The 17120-nt window shown below is 37.7% G+C and overlaps 1 protein-coding gene across 1 annotated transcript; it reads left to right on the forward strand.

Annotated features, from left to right (window-relative positions):
• The first annotated feature begins 480 nt into the window (after positions 1-480).
• LOC107853001 (uncharacterized acetyltransferase At3g50280) lies at positions 481-2092 on the forward strand. Its single transcript, XM_016698030.2, has one exon. The coding sequence runs from the start codon at positions 526-528 to the stop codon at positions 1915-1917; it is 1392 nt and encodes a 463-aa protein (XP_016553516.1). The 5' UTR covers positions 481-525; the 3' UTR covers positions 1918-2092.
• Positions 2093-17120: the final 15028 nt, after the last annotated feature.

Below are 17120 nucleotides of genomic sequence, written 5' to 3' on the forward strand. Positions count from 1 at the left end.
ACCAGAAATTCAGCGAAGGATGTGCAAATTTTATTCTCACCTATGTTAAGAGTATGTAAAATTAAATATACACTCATTATGATTAATATTTAACCTCTATTTACCACATAATTTTTCGACAAAGGGTGTGCATTTGATCACCCTTCATCGAAGGTGACTCCACCCCTGTCGATAAGTTTACTTGACACCCAGAGAGTCTAGAGATTATTTTCATTACTCGAGCTAGTAACCTGAGCTGGTGCCCTTCTGATCATATGAGAACAATTTTACCAGTCACAACCCACGACAAGAGAGACCTTTTTTATTACTCAACAGTATATATTTTAAGTGCAGTCCCGCAAATCAAAATTTAAAAAAATATAAAAATGAACACTAGGTTCAACTCCCTCCATTTCAAACTTGCCAGCAAATGGAAAAGACAACTGCCACTACCACAAATGCATGAATCAAATTCCATAAATCTCCTATATATAGCCCCCTCTGCTTATTACTGTCACTTCATCCTCAGCTGCAAATTAACTAACAATGACTTCTGCAGCAACAACTTTGGTCTCCAAATGCACTATTTTCCCATCCAAAAAATCATCTCTTTCTGATCTAAAACTTTCTGTTTCCGATCTTCCTATGCTCTCCGTTCACTACATTCAGAAAGGTTGTCTATTTACTCGTCCTCCTTTTCCTATCGCTCACCTCATTTCCCTTCTCAAGCTCAGTCTTTCTCAAACCCTCACTCAATTCCCTCCACTCGCCGGTCAATTTGTGACCGACTCAGGTGGCTACGTCTATATTTCTTGCAATGATGCTGGAGTTGATTTTGTTCATGCTGCAGCCACTCACATTTTCATTCGCGATGTCATTGGATCTCTTGATGTTCCTGATCATGTTAAGGAGTTTTTCCCTATGGACCGCATGGTTAGCTATCGAGGACATTTTAGCCCTCTTCTTGCTGTCCAAGTGACAGAATTAGCTGATGGTGTTTTCATTGGATGCGCCGTCAATCATTCTGTCACTGACGGAACATCTTTTTGGAACTTTTTCAATACATTTGCTGAGGTGAGCAGGGGTGTGAAGAGGATTATAAGGCAGCCTGATTTTACCCGAAACTCAATTTTGATTTCAAATTCCGTGCTAAAACTCCCTGCTGATGGCCCTAAAATCACATTTTCGGGCGATGCTCCATTGAGGGAGAGAATATTTAGTTTTAGTAGGGAATCGATTCAAAGACTCAAAGCAGAGACTAACAATCAAAAAATGAATTATAACGGAGAAAGTAACATTGTTGAATTGATGGCAAAACAGAGCAATGATCCCTTGAAAATCAAAACAGAAATGGAGATGGTAAATCCAATGGCTGAGATTTCATCATTTCAATCGCTTTGCGCATTGCTGTGGCGTGCAGTGACACGTGCAAGGAAGTTCCCAGCTTCAAAAATGACGACATTCAGAATGGCTGTAAATTGCCGTAACCGTCTCCAGCCTAAGCTAAATCCGTTATACTTTGGCAACGCAATTCAGAGCATTCCTACTTATGTATCAGCAGGGGACGTTTTATCTCACAATCTGCATTGGTGTGCGGAGCAATTGAACAAAAATGTGAAGGCGCATGATGATGTTATGGTGAGGAAGTTCGTAGAGGATTGGGAGAAGGATCCACGGTGCTTCCCTCTGGGGAATTTCGACGGAGCTATGCTGACAATGGGGAGCTCGCCGAGGTTTCCAATGTACGAGAATGATTTCGGGTGGGGCAGGCCCGTTGCAGTTCGGAGTGGTAGGGCGAACAAGTTTGATGGTAAGATATCAGCATTTCCTGGGAGAGGAGGAGGAGGAAGTGTAGATTTGGAGGTGATATTGTCACCGGATACTATGGAAGGCCTTGAGTCTGATCCCGAATTCATGCAGTATGTTACTGGGTATTAAATGGTGATCGACTTTGTTTTAAAGGATGGATGAAAACGTTGAAATTAATGTTACAAAGAGAGTGCTTTCGTTTTCATTTTGTTGACAGTTGAATAGGTTAGCATTACTAATTGCTGCAAAAGTATTCATCACTTCGTATAACAAAATAATGTTTGAAGATCGAGCGTTATTGTTAGGCACATAGTTGACTTTTGTGTGTTTGGTACGAAGGAGAATTTGTTTCAAAACTATTTTTCAACCTCACCACTCGACTCTCAAGCCAGTCCGACCTGAGACCCAAGGAAAATTCAGGGATAGGGTTGGAATCAGGAGTCGGATCTGGGGTTGGGTTGAGGTAGAGAGTCGAGTTCCAAATCGGGAGCCAGGTCTCAGATCAAGTGTTGGGGTCAAGTCTCGAGTTCCAAGCCCAAGTCTAGGTCGAATCTGGGTCTCATATCGGGGTCTTAGTATTTGCCCTGATTATATATACTGTAATGACTCATTTTGTCGTTATTGAAATATATGCGATAAAGGCCTAAGAATTTAAAACTTTTATCTATATGACTTCGTCGAGTTTGGGATATCAATTAATTTTGTTTAATAGTCGTTGAATAAAATAGTCACAAGAGGTGGACATGCCGGATGTGTCTACCGCAGCAGCTTGCTGACCGTGATAGTGAGCTTGCTGGATCCGGAAACTTTTAGATCGGGAACAAGGAGCATGGTTGCATGCATCCTATGGCTGAAACTTGGCATCGAGGTACACTATGTAGAATTGACTGAAGAAAGAATGATTAGGCCTTCGGACCTGGTGCTCAGATAGATAATACTTAAAATAATGTAAGGACTGCACATGCAATAATATCTATATGTTATATGTATGGTGATCATATTTTGTGCCTTGCTGTTGGGTTGATTTGCGATGTGGGTGAGGAATCCGTAATCAATGATAGGTGACTTGAGAGTAATAATTAACGATAGATAAACTGTCAAGTGGTGATAATGGTGTGCGTAACTTTGATGATGCTAAGTCTCGATCAGTAAATGTGTTAGTGGTTGTCGAACTTACCACAAATCAAACAATTTGCTTAGCAATAAATGCTAGGGTATAATCGAAATAAGGAATATAATTTGAAATCTTCATATGTTAAGAAAGCATAATAAGTGGTGTGAAATTAGGATGTGAAGTTGTTGCACGAGGTTGTTCTGTTGATTTATATATAATATTATCTGAATTAATTTTAGTTGACGGATAATGTCTAGCAGTACGTATGGTGTACTGATACTACTCTTGCTACACTCTTTTTGTGGTGTAGGTGTGTTGCAGGTTGATTGAAGTTTCTTGATTGAAGTAGCAAGTATCCATCATCGACTTTTGCATGTCTCATTCCTTAGGAGAAAGTTGTGTTTTTTATTTGCTTGTCATTATTCTGTATTAGAAGCACTTGTACATTTCTAGACTAGGTTCCTGAAAAACGTTGTATGTTATCGGATTAGTTACTTGTATGATTTTAGGAGATAGTAATTAATAATTTGAGCTTCCATTAGAATCGATTAATATAATTGTTCATTTCAAAAAATTTTGCTTAAAAACGAATGGCTAGTAAGGGTCTCTCCTATTGAGTTAGAATCGTGTAGGCGCCTCAATGATCTCGCAATTTAAGTCGTGGCATATATCTGAATGTTTTTGTGAAAATAAATTTGTCCTTACTAACCAAACATCAGAAAATATGTAAGAGAATCAAATAATTCTTTCTAGAAACATTTTCCTCCATACTGGACACAACATTAGTTATTCTGTTTCAGATTCAAAATTCTTGAATTAGAACTAACATAATGTTTTTGAGGTAAAATGAGTGCTTTAATAAAATAGTGTTAGGAAAAACAGTTGAAGTTTTGATGATGAACACTGTGAATGAAACAGGTTCCACAATATATTCCATGCAACATGTTCCACACAAGTGAATCTACTACTATCGATTGATTAGCATGAATACCCTACAAGGCGGACAGGATGTTAGAGCAAAGCTATTTACAAGTCAAGCTGATAAAGAAGAAACAAGTTCTAATCCAAAAGAGTGAAGGCAACCCAAGTCAAGATAGGAAGGACATCAAGGCAGTCCAATTCAAACTAGGAAACAAGGAAAGGTGGCAGAAATTAAAAGACGGAAAAGGCAATCCAATTCAAGTAAGGAAAGGAGATCAACTGAAGGTTTCAGTTAGGGTTGCTATAAATAAAAGGAAAAAGATCAAAGTGGTCTGCGCATAAAAAGAGATAGTCAACAATCAAGCAATCAAGTTCGTCCAGTTGAAGAAGAAGAGCCTAATTTATACGTCTTAAGTTGTAGATCAGTTGTAATAGGTTGGTTCTATTAATTGTAACGAGTCATAGTTCTTGTACTCAATGATCTATAAACTGAGATAGAAGTATTTGTCTTTAAGTTGGGGAACTCGAAGATTTGGGAACACTTATCTTGGGTGAGATTGGTGTTTTTGTAGTGATAGGAATTAGAAGTTTTAATTTCTGAAGTTACAAGAAGACTTGTAATTGTTTGATTGTTGAGGCTCAAGAGTTTTTAGTAAAGTTGGGATTAAATCCTGTAGAGGTACAGGTCGTGGTTTTTTACACCTTTCTTGAACAGGATATTTTCCACGTAAAAACACTGTGTTTAGCTTTCTCTTCTGCGAACTGCGTTTACTTATCTGTTCCACAGATAGGCAAACAGTATCTGTTCCACAGAAATAAGTAGCGCTCATACTTTAACAAATAGTATCTCACAATTGCTCTTGAACTGTCCAAGCTCTTTGTCACATTAATCTTTCATTAATTCTAAGGATGTCTTCCACTAACATGATATTTTTGAGATACCGTGCATGAAGTGTGTAATAAAATAGTATTTCATGATTGCTCTTGAATTGTCCAAGTTCTTTGTCAAGTTAACTGATAAAAGAACTAAACATCAATGAGTAGTAGTGTAGGTAGATATTTCCATAGAAGTGTGCTGTACAAATACAGTGTTTCAATTTGTTTATATCCATGCGTTACTTGGATTAATATAATATCATATCTATATGGATTAAAAATACAGGCGGTATTTCATTAAAAGTTGAACTGATTACTATATTTAATAAAGAAGTGGTAGGCATGCATGCAATAGGTTAAATATGCAGCAGACTATCACTACAAGTCTTTTGTTTTAAATAATGGCTATTACTAGAACTAACGTACATGCACCTATACTGGATGATACATATATATAAGTTGCATTGGGAAAATGAGGAGGGAATTATTAAGGAAACTCACAAAGGTATATGCACATAGTTCAGCTGATACAGTGCATTTCAGACTACATATTTTTTCACATAACAATAGAGTGACAATTATAATAAAATAAATTCTTCACAATTACTGGTTAACTATCTTCACAATTACTGGTTAACTATCATTCATGTGGAAGCTGGAAAAACAATTAAGGTCCAAGAATTTGCTACCTGAAATTGTTACTATTAATTAATGAGAAGACAGCATATATCAAGTGGAATATAGAGTAGCTAGTCAAATAATTTAATAATACATCGGAGTACGTATTATAATATTACTAGTAGACTTTATTACTACTGCATTACTGTATTTAGTTTGTATCTAATTGTTCATAATTGGAATCAAATTAAATAGAATACACCGACCAATCAAAAATGACGGTTCTGAGGATCATTTTGGGGATTAATAAACTGAACTCTTAAGTAAGATCATGTAGAACACAAGCTAAAATCAATTATTAAAACTATTTTTGATTATTGGTGGAATTAATTAATTAGCAGAAACATTTTGATTAGCAGAATTAATTATTCCAAACTGAGTTTTGTAAGCATAAGGAGAATGACGACAGATCACATACAGAATGATAAAAGACGGCGGTCAATAAGTATATTACTAATATCATATTCCTAATCATTTCTCAGTATTTAGATAACTTATGTAGGTATAACTTATTTATCGCTTCTTCTTGGATCTAATGAAATTTTGTTAAAATTAAATCCGTACGAAATTCGAATTATATTAAATTCAAAATATATTAATCTCAAGCAAATATTGGAGATTAATATAATTGAATTAATCATTTAAGTCCAAACATTCATGGATTTAATTAAAGTCCAATTGTTATTGGATTAATCCATTAATTTGGGCTAGAAATGACTAAGCCCACTTTATCAAGCCTAAGATGTCATCATATTAATTTGGGCTACAAATGACTAATCCCACTTTAGCAAGCCCAAGATATCATCATGTTCTAGAGGCCCAATTGGGTGCCACATGTCAAATGACGTGGAATGCCAAGTCAAGTGAAGGAGTCAATGGGACCATGCCACTTGTTAAAATGATGTAGTAAATTAAAAGCCCATAAAAGGTGTCATGTCACTTAAATCTGATTGGTCAAAAAAGTTCATATTTATCATGACTCCTTACTTCCTACAACTATAAATAGGGGCCTCACAATTCAGAAAAGGCACCAACAAGTTTAACAAGAAGCAAGAGAGAGCTCGTGGATCAAAGCAACAGATTTCTCTACAAATTCAAGAATTCAAGATCAGTTCATCAAGTTTCAAGATCACGAGTTCAAAGTTCAAGAACAAGCTCAAGATTTCAAGATCAAGAGTTCAAGATTCAAGAACAAGTTCAAGCTTCAAGATCAAGACTACAAGATTCAAGAACAAGCTCAAAGGTCCTTGAATTCAAGTAGAAGTCGAGATCAAGTTCATCAAGTCCTCAAATCAAGTTCAAGTTCAAAATTAAGACCGCAAGATTTAAGAACAAGATACCAAGCCCTTGGATTCAAGCACAAGTCAGGATCAGATCCGTCAAGTTCAAGTCAAAATTCAAGATCAAGCTTGAAGCCCTTGAATTTATAGTTGAAAAGGCGAATCAGAGAATTCATAGAGATTGTAACACTCATATATTAAAATCAATAAATTGGTTATTGCAGTATTTTTTTTATCTCGGTTATTAGTTTTGGTCTCGAGAATTTTATTGTCCAACAAATTCTGGCATGCCTAGTGGGACGATCTCTACCTCTCATCTCAACTTTTCAGACTTTAAAGATTAAGAACCCCAAAATGACTTCCAAGAAGACTAACTCTCAATCAGCTGCTTCCAAGGTTGATGATTCAAAGTTCTCTATTGAAGTAGAAAGCTTCCTTGGTATTACCTTCGGAAGCTTAGGAGCTGTTACAAGAAGAAAGGCAGGATTGCTAGGATAACAAACACATCCAGTATCGTCCGTGCCAACTTTAGTTTTTGGATCTTCAACCCCAAAAGGATAAAAGTCTAATACAAGGCTTCGAAAGGAGGAAGCAGTGTCACAGAATCGTTTAAAAAGACTCTAGCTCTACTTTACCATTCTGGTTCCAAATACTCTGGCGCAAAGAGAGATGGTCATTCAACAAATGCGTCATCTCCACTTACACCGAAGATGAGCACTTCAAAGATCAACTTATGCGATAATCCGTGTTACTCTCTAACGTTTCCAGTGATCATGCAAGCAATGGTGACTGATGCCTCATCTATGGAAGAGCAGCTTGCGAATTTGACAAAGGCAATTGAAGGCCTGACCAAATATGTTTAGAATCAAAATGCTAGGATTGATAAGATAGTGGATAGGATGGAAGGCCTAATAGACGGAAAATCTATCCATGCACCGGGAAAATCTCCCGAGGATCACGAGACAGAACATCCTCTAAAGCAAACACCACCGACTAAAGAGGTACGAGTTTCTTCTGAGGGGATGATCCCGATTGAGCAATTGAAGGAATTCATCGAAGGGACCCTCAAAGACAAGTATGATGTTGTCACCAAGTCTTTAATTGCGTATACCAAGCCCTACACTTCAAGGATAGATAGCCTCAAAATGTCTGTCGGCTATTGACCACCCAAATTTCAACAATTTGAGGGCACAGGGAACCTGAGACAACATATCACGCACTTTGTTGAGACATATAATAATGCTGAAACTTATGGTGACTATCTTGTCAAGCAGTTTATTCGTTCCCTAAAGGGAAACGCCTTTGATTGGTATACAGAACTTGAGCCTAACTCCATTGATAATTGGGAGCAATTGGAGCATGGGTTCTTATATCGCTTTTATAGCACAAGGCGTACCGTGATCATGGTAGAGCTCAAAAATACTCAGCAAAGAAGGGATGAGACAGTCATCGACTTCATCAATCAATGGAGAAATGTGAGCCTAAACTGCAAAGATAGGCTCAGCGAAGCTTCTGCAACAGAGATGTGCATCCAAGGAATGCACTGGGAACTTCTCTATATCTTACAAGAAATTAAACCAAAATCCTTTGAAGAGTTAGCTACTCGTGCTCATGGCATGGAGTTGAGCCTGTCTTCTGTTGGGAAGGGAGGAGCGCCTATCCATTACCCTCGAAGGGGAAAGTATAAACAAGAACCTAAAAGATGGGGTAAGTTTGTCCCCAAAATGATAACAAAAAATCCGTGAATGTCGACGTGTCTCCTGTGAAGGTCACCACGAAGGTGAGCAAGAAGCAAAGCATGAAAACTACTTCTCGATCACATCCAAATCAGAAGTTGACTTTAAAGGAGATGCAAGAAAAGGACTACCCTTTCCTTGATTCTGATGTTGCCAAGATTTTTGATGAACTTCTTGAGCATAAGTTCATTAATTTACCAGAGATAAAGTGTCCTGATGAAGCTGGAAGGACCAATGATCCAAATTATTGCAAGTATCATAGGCTTGTAGTTCACTCTCTGGAAAAGTGCTTTGTATTTAAAGACAAAGTCATGCAATCAACAAATGAGAAGAAGATCTTTCTCGATAGTAAGACGATCAGTTCTCATCAAATCTCTATTAATTTTGGCTCACTCGATCCGGTCTAAATATGTGTTGAAGAGCATAATAAGAGGCCATTAGAGCATGACAAGTCTTCAGTTGATGAAAGCAATGATGAAGGTTGGACTCTAATAACCAGGTGCAAACACAGGAAGACGAGTCTACGAAAGGATTCGGTCAAGAAATCAATTAGGGGGAAGATGGTAAGGAAATCAATGAAACAAAGGTTGTTCGAGCTTCTAAAAAATACGAGGGTAATGGAGCTTCACCACTAGAAACCTCGGCGTCCGGTGACTTTAAAGATATTCTTACCGAGTTGGCTCTATATAAAGACTGCCCAAGTTAACCTTGAGGCATCTTGTTTTAATACTGCCAAAGAGGGGGAAAAGGCTGAAAATATGCCCATAGAAGTTCCTTTATCCTCTGAACCGCTTGCTAAACCTTTTGGCCAAGAGGCATATGTATGTGATACAAAAATCACATTCACAAATAACGTTCTTTTACTTGGTGAAGCCCTACACAACCATCCCTTATACATGGTGGGTCAAATTCTGGGAAATAAGATCAATAAAATCTTGATAGACGAGGGATCCGGAGTTAACATCCTCCCCATTTGCACTATGAAGGAACTTGACATCTCTACTGATGAACTGGACGAAAGTCATATAATGATCCAAGGTTTCAACCAAAGAGGCCAGAGGGCCATGGGATTTATTAAGTTGGGGATTCATATGGATGATTTTTTATCAGATCCAATGATGCATATGATTGATGCCAAAACTTCATACAATATATTGTTTGTCAGGCCTTGGATGCATGGGAAAAAAAATTATATTGTCCTCTTACTATCAATGCTTGAAGTATCTTGAAGGTGGAGTTGAACGAAAGATAGTAGCTGATGATAAGCTATTCATTGAAGCTGAATCACACTTTGCCGGTGCAAAATTCTACTTGAAGAACTATGTCGTGAATAAGAAAAGGGTTGATGATGTCACCAAGGCCAAGTGTGATGATCTTGCAGCCAAGAAGGTCATGGTGACTGTTGAAAAAGCCGCCACCAAGAAGCCTTTCTCCACTTCAAATAAAGAAAGCGTCGCTCCTACAAAAAAGAAGGCAACTCCTGTTCTTCGCTACGTACCGAAGGTAAAAAAAAAATCACCCATCTGATGCCCAAGATAATGTTCTAAAGGGGCTAACTTTACCTATTAGGAAGATTGACGCAATAAATCCATCCTCAAGGTTGCTTGGAGAAGTTGTAACTCAAAATCCGCCACAAAATCTGACACTTCATATGAAGCGTACAAAAGAGGGCTTCGATCCAAATGCATACAAGTTATTTGTAAAGGCTGGATATAATCCTAATGAGCTATCAAGGTTGGATAAAATTTCATCGGAAGGTACAACAAGGCAGGTACATGAAGGCCTAGGATACATACAGCCACCTCCAATTCGCATCTCCATAAAAGGCGCGGTTAGTAACTACATCACTGTAGAAGAAGAGTCTACCGCATCCAACAAAAGGCCTTCTGTATTTGACCGACTTGGAGAATCAAACGCAAGAACTTCTGTGTTCGAGAGGTTGGGTCCTATAAATAAGAAGAGAAATAACAAGCGTTAGAGAAGTCATCAAAGTACAACAATGCACTCCTCGCTTAAAATCAAGAAGGATTTCCAAAGTTGGATTCCTTCTATAATGAGGTGGCAGATGAAACTGGTGGTTTTATGAAACAAGGTGTTAAAAGCAAAGGATCATAATGTGGTTTATACCTGAAAACGCGAGGAATATAAAGGAAGTGTTGGCTCCTTATATCATCTTATGGCCCAAAATGAGAATGAGGCCTTATCCCAAATAAAGGTTGATAAAGAGATGGAAGATACTTTCTGATGTCACCACATATCCATTGATAACGCTTAAAATACACCTTTCTTACGAGAATGTAAGCGATCATTGTCAATATATAACCTAACTAGGTTGGGGTCAAATCCCACAGGGAATAGGGTGTGAATTTGAGTTATCTGTGGGTTAATCAACTGATAGCTACCAGTTTCCTATGAATGGGGGTTTTTGGAAGTGTAACAAATAATTACTTCTCAATTCAGTTTTTGAAATCAATATGATAAGGAAAACCAAAGTTATATTCACTATGGGTATTAGGATTTGACAGACGCTAGTAACGGTTCAAGATTCTTGTGGTAGGTAGGAACAACAGACTATCCTTGTCGAAGTTATGTCTAAATTTTTCTCAACCTATTTAGATATTTAATCACCTAATTTTCTCAAATTTAGGGAATTTATATTTTATAACAGGATGTTATCCCAAGTTAATTAATCTTGTTACAAAATTAATTACTAAATAGAAGTTTAATGTTTCCATGACCCTGTTGATAATTCACTTCTTACTAGGGTTGATTTTTTATCTCAGTCAAATCACCCGTAAGCAAAGTCTATTGTTTGTAACCAATAGTCAGTATGTAAAATAATGGAATTAACAAGAAGTTTCTACCACCGTTAAAATCTTGAACACTTAGTTACGTTACAAACCCAAACCCATAGATCCCACAACTCGGGTTAAGGGATTTAGCTACTCATAATAAAATAAGCAAGACAACAAGTTGAATTCATACTTAGATAGATGATCTTACAACAAGATGAATAGCAACAAGTGTTTCTCAGATTTGATCCAGTAGAAAATCCCAAAACAATTGTAATAATCTCTCTAAAGAATTAAAGTCTGAAGATAGAGAGAAAAGTGCTCAAAATGTGAGTTCCAGATGTCCAAGATGATGAATGAAAACCCTAACATATGCTTTAAATAATTTAGTCTAATTATGAAAATAAAATCATAGATCACAGTATTTTCTCGGATAGGTGACGACGTGTGTGATGGCTTATCAGGAGTCTGATGGCTTATTAGGAACGTCATCAGCTCCTCTTCACTTTAATTATCTCTGCCTTGGGCTGACGATGAGGATTGACGGCTTATCAGACATGTAATGACTTATCAGAGATGTCGTCACTTTTTCACTTCAAAATCCATTCCCTGCCTATGCCTGACGACGAGCCTGACGGCTTATCACACTTCTGATGGCCTATCACAGATGTCGTCACATATTTCAGCTGAAGGCCATTCTCTGTCTAAGACTAACGGCAACTTTGATAGCTTATCACAAGGCTGATGACTTATCAGACTAGTCGACAACTATTCTTCCTTCTCTACTTGCTCAGAAATTAACTTTTTAACTCCCATAATTGTTGATTCTCTTATATCTCAACTTTTACTACAATATCAAAGAGAAAACAATCAAAAATGATAAAAGTTGCTTAAGACTTTGCATTTATTCTCAGTTAAAAGCCTCAAATGTGTTATCATCTGCTCACACATCAACACCCTCAACTTAAAACAATTGTTTGTCCTTAAGCAACTAAAACACAACCAAGAGGATACAATGCACATTCAGCAGCCAACCATCCATATTATCTCAAAACATCTTCACCATCTTCAAGGTCAATCAATTTAAAAACAACTGTATATGTTATTGAAGAACAACAATGTGACACACAGGAATCAAGATATGACATCAGTTCAGTAACAACAACCATGCATGTACCAAGATTACACTATCCAAACAAGTTAGCACTTAGCAATGTAACCAGTGTGCCTTCGCTACAAAGAAGTCTCACTTCACTTATATCAGACATCACCTATTTAACCATGGGGACAATCAAAAGACACTCACTCTCAAAATGAGGTTCCAATCAGTGTATACCGAATACCATAGGCTTACCCATATTTTCATTACCAAGATTTTCAGACAGGTCAGCTAGGATCACTATAGGTTTTCTCTTTGGTTTGTAATGTAGGCTAGGGACTGGTATGATACTCGATGATATTTAAAGTGACAAAGCCCCCTTGACACTACACTAGTTTTTTGGGTCTCACTCATTAGCCTTTTTCTACTCTTCTCTTTTCTTGATCACACATATTCAAGATAGGTGCGGTCCTTTCTACAATCACTTCTTTTTTTCACAATTTTTCTTTTCTTGTTCTTTTCCACCGCACCCAGCTATTTATTTTTTTTCTTTTATTCTACCTTCCTTCATACTCATTTTACATCACGCACCCCTATGATAGCCACCCTCAACTTAGGCCATTTCCCTAAGTCAAGGTGCACAATGTACAAGGAGGATCAGGGCCAAAATAGGTTCATTATGATATAAATAGGACGGTGATAGGTGTCATAAATAGAAATAGGCTATTAAGGCTCAAAACAAGGATCAAGGGATATTATGCATATAGGGAAGGTCATTTAGGCTAAAGTGGGCTAACATCAAAATGGCCTATGATCCTTTCCCAATCCCTATCCTTCAACCTAGGTAAGACTAACCGGGGAAGTTCTGGATTCAACATACAAAGGGAACTAAGTAAAATCTCACACGCACATGGCACACAAGTATATCACAAGTTACTACTCATCCAGTTCATGCAATTGTTTAGCAATGGTTATCAAGTCACTAAAACTAATATCATACAAAGATGTACAGTGGTCAAAATTAGATGTAAATCACACAGTTAAATAATTAAACCATTTGAGAGGTGTTCACAAAATAACAAAACCATGTTAACTACCTCAGGTACTTGTATTTATCCTAGTCAACTATAAAATGTTACAACAATAGCTCACCCTACACCCTCTACTTAAAATCAAAGAAAAATTGAACTAAGGGTTAGGGTATACCTGGAGTAGATCAATCACGGGGATCATGGGTCCCTGATTTTTTTGAATTCAAACCCACTCTCACAAGAAAGGATATTTTTCTTATTTTACTTGAAAATATTTTTGAAAAAGGAAGGTAATAATCTAACTATGGAAGGAAATAAAACTTAAAGAAGAGAAAAAAGAGTACACAGGAAAGTGAAAAGGTTGACTGGGTCGGGTTGGATTTTTTTTTAATTCTGGGCCCGAATTTTACCTGACAGCTTATTAGATATTTGATAAGTCATTGACTATGTCGTCATCTCAAGGCAGTATGTTGCCTCACTTTGAATTCTCTGACGCCATCTTTGACGGTTTATCACAGGTGTGATAGCATGTCACAAACGTCGTTAGCCTTATCAAAATAAGTCTCAACTTTCTTGAGTTGACTACATCAGTTTCACCTTCTTTGTAATAGAACCTTACTACAAAAATTAAAACACTTTGCTTGAAAACATACAAAATTTGGGTTGCTTCCTAATAGCACCTGATTTAGTGTCCGACATGACTCAGTTATCTTGACTACCCAGACTTCATCAAGACAACCTGCTGATACCTCTTTACCATCTTCATAGAATACATCCACGATTGAGAAAACACTCATCACCTTTTGCTGTGTCATGGGTGAGTGCATTATGAATCTTGTTTCTTTGTTATTGAGCCTGAACTTCAGCTCATTCATCTCCATGTCTACTATCACTCTCCCAGTCGCAAGGAATGGTCTACCCAAAATAATAGGTACTTTAAAGTCCACATCATAGTCAAGGACTACGAATTCAGCAGAAAGTATAAAGTCGGCCACCTTTACTAATACATCATGTAGTATTCCTATTGGCCGCTTTACAGACCTATCTGTCATCACCAGCCGTATGTTTATCGGGGTTGAATCTTCCAAACCCAGCTTTCTATACATGGCTAGTGGCATCAGATTTATGCTCTCCCACAGATCATATAGGGCCTTAGCAATATCGAGAGGCCTGATTATATATGGAATAGTAAATGCTCCAAGGTCGGCCTTCTTCTACACTAAGGATCATTTAGTAACAACACTGCAATGGTGGAGATTGTCCACCGTCTCATAGCTTACTGCCTTTTTCTTTGTCAACAGATCCTTCATAAACTTAGCATATCTTTCATTTACTCCAGTGCCTCAACCAATGGCATATTTACTGTCAATTGCTTGAGCATTGCCATGAACTTGCTAAATTTTGCATTATCAGTTTTTTTATTCAATCACTGAGGAAAGGGAGGTGATGGTTTTGGAATAGTGGTAACCACTACCTCCTTCTTCTTTTCTTTTTCCTTTTCTAAAGTATCAGCAGGGTGGTCCAGCTTCTCAGACTCCACCAGACATTCTTCCTTGGGTTTATTCTCTGCTTCAATCACATCTTCAATCAAAATTTTGCCCACAGAAGGGCCAGGTAATATATTACCACTTCTAGTAGTAATTTCCATACATGAGCCATCATTTCATAGATTCTAGACCATATCACTAGGTAATGTTCCACTCTTTCTCTGGTTTAGCGCTGTGAATAATTGGCTCATTTACTGTTCCAGCTATTTGGCCGCAGTGGAGTGCGAGTTTACCAACTGACTAATAGAGGATAGATCGGTCTTTATGGTAGTCACCCCTGAGTTGGTAGCCTCTACTCCCTTTAACAATTTAGCCATCATGTCCTCTATGGACATCTTTTCAGAACTTGTTGTAGCAACCTCACGATTTCCAGGAGGGACATATAGCCCACTCCTATGATTATTGCTCCTCTAATTTCCTTGCACCTGATTCTTATATCCAGCCTTGTCATAGTAAGTCCAACCTTGACTTCATTGGTTATTGCCTTGGAAACCCCCTAATTGTTTACATAGTTCGTCTCTTCTTCTCAGTCAGACTCCACTTTTCCCTGCGATCCCACAACCTTTACTTTCTCAGTTTTACCTGATAGTAAATGCTTGGTTAGCAAGTCCATCTTTGTTTTTAGGTAAGCCATGTCTTGATCTTGCTCCACATCTCTTCTGCATTTTTCACAGTCATACCCACAGAAACAGTGGGGCTTGCTACCATAGAGTCTCTAGTATGCCATGCCCGACTCTATTTGGTCATTCTCTCTAGCATTTCTGAAGCCTCTGGGAATTTAAGATCAACAAGCAAACCACCAGCAGTATTATCTACAATTAGTTTTGTCATAGAGTTAAGAGCCCTATACAAAGTCTCCATCAAGTGTATGTCCGTCATATTTTGGTTCGGATACTGCATCAACTTCTTTTTGAATCTCTCTCAGGTTTCATGCAAGGCTTCAGTTGGGAGCTGTCTAAAGTTACTAATATTATCCCTAAACTATACCCTCCTAGAAGGTGGAAATAATCTTTCGAGGAAAGATCCTTTCAACTGCCTCCAGTTAGTGATATAATCGAGTGTCAGCTTATTAAGCCATAAGGTTGTTTCCCCAAATAGAGACAACAAAAATAATCTCAAAAGGATAGCATTCTGACCCACTAATCTCAAAATATTTACAGATAGTGACAAAGCTCACCAGATGCAAGTTTAGATCATCCCCAGGAAGGCCACTAAACAACTCCTTTAGATTAAGGAGTTAAAAAATAGTACTCGTAATGTTAAATTTTGCCCCAGGTGCTAACGGTGGAGGAATAATTGCACTCGTTGAACCTGCTCCATCCATTCTATCATCATCATCATTGAGGTCATACTGGACCGGCTGGTGATCTTTCCTTCCTCAGAACGGACGGTTTCTGTTAGCATTACGCTGTACTGGTGCAACTATTTGCTCTACAAGCCTTTGGTTACCAGGGTTCAGCAACTCCTCGTCTCCTTGGGTTACCAGGGTTCAGCAACTCCTCGTCTCCCAAATCTTCATCCTCAGGATTTGGATGTCGTACTTGTTGATCGACATTTTGCATATTCACCTGAGCTCTAGCTACAACTGCTAACCTGTCAGCTTCCTGCTGGCCTGCCATTCTGCCGATTAGTTGCGGTACTAGATTAAATTGTAATAATGTTCCTCTAAAACTTTTGGTTCTTGGCATACACCACAAAAGTCCTGCAGAAAACAAAAATAACAAATAAACGTAAAAACTAGGAAACTTGACTAATAGTCAATTAGCACACACAAACTTCAATTTATAATTGTATTCTCTGACAATGATGCCATTTTTGATAACGCTCAAACTACACCTCTCTTACAAGAATGTAAGCGATCGTTGTCAATATATAACCACTAGGTTGGGGTCGAATCCCATAAGGAATGGGGTATGAATTTGAGTTATCTACGGGTTAATCAATTAATAGTTACCAGTTTCCTATGAATGGGGTTTTTTGGAAGTGTAACAAATAATTAATTCTCAATTTAGTGTTTGAAATCAATATGATAAGGAAAACCAGAGTTATGTTCACTATGGGTATTGGGATTTGACAGAAGCTAGTAACGCTTCAAGATTCTTGTGGTAGGTAGGAACAACAGACTATCCTTGTCGAAGTTATGTCTAAATGTTTCTCAACCTATTTAGATATTTAATCACCTAATTCTCTCGAACTTAGGAAATTTATATTTCATAACAGGATGTTATCCCAAGTTAATTAATCTTGTTACAACAGTA

Source organism: Capsicum annuum, chromosome 5, assembly GCF_002878395.1.
Source record: "Capsicum annuum cultivar UCD-10X-F1 chromosome 5, UCD10Xv1.1, whole genome shotgun sequence".
Classification (NCBI taxonomy): domain Eukaryota; kingdom Viridiplantae; phylum Streptophyta; class Magnoliopsida; order Solanales; family Solanaceae; genus Capsicum; species Capsicum annuum.

Excerpts from the sequence above, each read along its gene's own strand:
- LOC107853001 (XM_016698030.2), top strand. The coding sequence starts at position 526 with ATGACTTCTGCAGCAACAACTTTGGTCTCCAAATGCACTATTTTCCCA.